Raw genomic sequence first — 4,358 nt, forward strand, 5'->3', positions numbered from 1 at the left:
AATTTTATAGGAACCCATGGGCTTATAATATATGAGTATCAGGCCTAGTAGATTCAGTAACCTATCGTGAATATACACAATTTAGTAGGCCATAGTCTAGTTAACACAGTGTAATTCTCAGTTGTGTAAACACAATGTTGTCTAAAATGTACTAATATTATGTACTGATTTTTCCCTCGGGGCAGGACAAGCTAGGGTGTCATTTTGCTGTGTAAAGCGCGTTTGAAGAGCTCTAAAGGGAGCCTGAGCTGAGCGTGTTTGCCTGCTTTGGCACTTCACTGTATAGACTGAAGAGTCTTTCTTTTTAGCACAAAGGCGCGGGGTGTTTGGGAAGCACGGCGGGGCAGCTAAACGTTTGAAGACGCGAAGCAAAAAGGTCAAAATGTTTATATTATTTTTGAGAAGGGAGGTGCTGAGCTCTCCTTTCCGCCTGATTGGCCGAACTTGACAGTGATTGACGTGCATCCATGGCAACCGGGCAGCCAATCTGCCAAGTCCAATAGGAAATCATCGGAGGGGGCTTGACTGTCTTTTTCTCCCCCTCTTAAAAAATACATCTCGGCTCCGGCTTTAATTCTTTCGTAGTTTCAATCCCAGCCTACCTTGAAAAATACATCGTGGCTCCGGCTTTAATTCCCTCGTACCTTCTTCAGCCCTTTGCCTGCCAAGTTTGCCCAGCCCGAGGATGCGGTAGCCAGCCCCCACGCAGCATCGTTCCTCCTCCGTGCCGCGGCGCTCGGTGTTCGCGTTTTTTTCACGGCTGGTCACACGGTTGGTGCGGTAACTTTGGGATTGCCTTGTGTTTTTTGGGTGTCTTTGGACTGCCTTGGCGCACGGAAAGAAGAGTCGACGCGGAGGAGCGAGCGAGGAGAAAGGAGGGGGAGAGGGAAACACAGGAGAAGCCTCCATGTTTCAGCTGCCCATCTTGAATTTCAGCCCCCAGCAGGTCGCCGGGGTCTGCGAGACTCTGGAGGAGAGCGGGGACGTCGAGCGTCTCGGCCGCTTCCTCTGGTCGCTGCCCGTCGCGCCGGCGGCCTGCGAGGTCCTCAACAAGAACGAGTCGGTGCTGAGGGCCCGGGCCGTCGTCGCCTTCCACACCGGCAATTTCCGCGAACTTTACCACATCCTGGAGAACCACAAGTTCACCAAAGAGTCGCACACGAAGCTGCAGGCGCTGTGGCTCGAAGCGCACTACCAGGAGGCGGAGAAGCTGCGGGGACGCCCGCTGGGGCCGGTGGACAAATACAGGGTGCGGAAGAAGTTCCCCCTGCCCAGAACCATCTGGGATGGAGAGCAGAAAACCCACTGCTTTAAGGAGAGAACCCGGCACTTGTTACGAGAATGGTATTTGCAGGATCCCTACCCGAATCCCAGTAAAAAGAGGGAGCTCGCACAGGCGACAGGACTTACACCCACACAAGTAGGAAACTGGTTCAAAAACCGCAGACAAAGAGACAGAGCAGCGGCTGCGAAGAACAGGTGAGACACATGCATCTCTTTGGATGGTTTCTCATGATAGCTGCAGCAGAAAACAGATTATTTTGGACATAGCAGAACAGAAAAACTCCCCGCAGCCTGTTTCGATATAAGCGTAATGTTATTTAACAGTCATTCAGTTTAATTTAGCAAAACAGGCCGTAACCCACGCCGGATTGAGACATTCTGACATAATTTGTCTGGATATTAGATTCAGAATCATCCCATAATCCTAAAATCAGAGGGAATTTTCTTTTGTAATAAATGCTGCTCACAATGTCTGTAATGACATTATATTTAAGGCGAAACTTAAGGCAGAAAATGGCCCCAAAATACAACTATTTCCTATAATTTCCCCAGCGAATTTGTATTGCTATGAGAACAACGTTCTGGCAAATGATTTTACTTTTAGAGAACAAGAAACACAAGACCGGCTAACATGAGGAGTAAGCTACATTTTCTTGTTATTTTACACTTCTTTTGATTATTACTGCACCCCATGGGCCTTTAATGACAATAATATCTTAAATATAGATTAATAGACAATATGACGCATTTTCCTGTCACAATTTTGGCCAATATAATAAGAGGCCTATTAGTATTTGTGTGGGTCGAGGTCACACTGCTGCATTTGTCATGTTTTATACAGATAAAACAGCCCCAAATTTTCTAGTTTGCATTTATAGTGAGTGGTATAAGCTGTGCGGTAAACCCTTTCCTTTCCTTTCCTGAATTTATTCTATATCGTCTGTTCTATTGTAAATAAGGGATTTTGATGTGGTAAATGTATACCATGTGAGAGAGATATTTGTTTTTATAAGGCGTATTATCAACCACACACACCGCAAAAAAATGCTAGTTTTACGAATTTTACGTAAATTATTTTTATATTGTGTGTGTAATTTTTTTTAATGAAACTGGAAAAATTCAAAGTAATGACCATCTATTTCACACCTATGTGTTCTAGACAAATGAGTGTATATTCTTTCATAATAATAAAATATATAGCAGGAAAATACAAAATAAAATAAACCTCAGTTCAAGAACAATAATTTTTCATTTTTTCCCCAAAAGGGGAGGGGGAGGTGGAAATAATATTCTCGCTGAAGAGTATAGACGTGTTTTATGCCATGTTGTCCCGTTGTCTCTCCGTGTCTCCTGCCCAGGCTCCAGCAGCAGGTCCTGTCGGGCGGCTCGGTTCGCTCCCTGGCGGACGAGGACGGCACCGTGGACCGTCTCGGCAACTCGTCCAGTCCGGAGGCCAGTCTGTCCAGCAAAGCAGCCGCCTCGGCCATCTCCATCACCTCCAGCGACAGTGAATGTGACATCTGACGGGCAGATATCGAGGGTGTTGATGAATTTAAAAAGAGGGGGATCCGACTGAGAGACAATCTAATAAAAAAAAAAAAACAAGTCATAGTGCCTGCGTTGAGTTATAAAACACACAAACTGATATCTGACGGGTGCCAAAACACGAGGGGATCTGTGATCTGCGGCGGACTGCTGCCTGCCCGTCCTTATCCTTTTTAGGCCTACATTTCTCTTTTTTTGTTTGCGTTTTACCCACGTGTGGATAACTGAACTTTAATACGGACGAACACATATTTGACGGACTAATAAACCCCGAGATGAAAAGTTAAAAAAAGAAGAAACATTACAAAAAAAAAAGAAGGGATGAAGGCATCCGAGCGCCTAACCTGCTGTTCTCTGTGGGTATTTCATGTTGAAAAAGAACTGTGATATTTTTACTTTACTTTCAAAGTTTTATAAATAATGTTTATTTGCCTATTTAAAAAAACGATCTGCTCTGTCTCTTCTGAATTTCATATTCATTTGCTTGGTGTTTTTAATACTTACCTTGTACACAGGTGAACCTGTTGAGCATGCGCGCTTTAGTGGAAAATGTGTTTCAGTAAAAAGAAAAAAAAACAGTAAAGATAACTTAATAAAAATAATTGTTGATCAAGAGAGTATACAGTTTATAGTCTTATTTTTTATTTTACTGCTGTGATGAATTGATGAATACAGTTGTAAAATATTAATATTCTTATATAAAATTCTCTTTTTCATGAAGAGAAAACTTTTGATGATTATAACGCCTTAGTGCCGTATATTCCCTGACTCGTTTTTAGACTGAATCCTAATTGGCCAACATGCTCTGCGTCCTGTAATGCAGGGTGACAGCGAGAGGTCACAGAGAGGCCGGCTCACTAACCCGGATGATCTGCGAGAGAGATCATAGAGATCAAAACACAGCAGATTGTGGAAATAGGCTTTATTCTGCCCGTGGAGGAGCTGGACGGACAATGCAGGAAACGGGCTCCTCAAATCTTGCAAGTGTCCATTTTCCCAAGAAACCCAGGCGTTGATTTAGTAAATAGGCCGTGTATGGTGCAAATGTGTTCCTTAAATTAACAACAAAAAGGGCTGCAACCACACATATGACAGATTGATTATGGCTGAATTAAAATAATATTTTGGGTGGCATTAATGCACACATGTAGGATGATCTTAAAAAGTACAAACTGTCTCTATTCTGTTTCGTTTTATCGTTTGTTTAGGCTTGTTTAAATTAACTGTCACGCTTAAAAAAAATAGGACTGAAACTAACGTTTGTTTTCATTATCGATTAATATGTTGATCATTTTCTCGATTAATTGGTTAGTTATTTGATTCAGAAAATGTCAGAAAATTGTGAAAAATGTGCACATTTGAGAATTATACTGTGTTAAGTAACATACGGCCCATTAAATTGCGTTCTATTTATTGATTTACTACAATCTCGCTAGGCATATAATACTCCTATATCATAAGCCCAGAAGTTTCTATAAAATTTCTAAGGCAACTAACAATTATTTTAATGACTGATTAATCTGTCAAAC

The 4,358-nt window shown here is 42.4% G+C and overlaps 1 protein-coding gene across 1 annotated transcript; it reads left to right on the top strand.

The window, feature by feature from the left end:
• The first annotated feature begins 313 nt into the window (after positions 1–313).
• On the top strand, positions 314–3,444 carry LOC146310746 (homeobox protein SIX6). Its single transcript, XM_084742794.1, has 2 exons — positions 314–1,479; positions 2,643–3,444. Exons 1-2 carry the CDS (start codon positions 908–910, stop codon positions 2,806–2,808), a joined length of 738 nt encoding a protein of 245 aa, XP_084598920.1. The 5' UTR covers positions 314–907; the 3' UTR covers positions 2,809–3,444.
• The last annotated feature ends 914 nt before the right edge of the window (positions 3,445–4,358 follow it).

The sequence above is a fragment of the Lutjanus erythropterus genome, chromosome 18 (assembly GCF_056507025.1).
Source record: "Lutjanus erythropterus isolate fLutEry1 chromosome 18, fLutEry1.hap2, whole genome shotgun sequence".
NCBI classification, from domain to species: Eukaryota; Metazoa; Chordata; class Actinopteri; order Lutjaniformes; family Lutjanidae; genus Lutjanus; species Lutjanus erythropterus.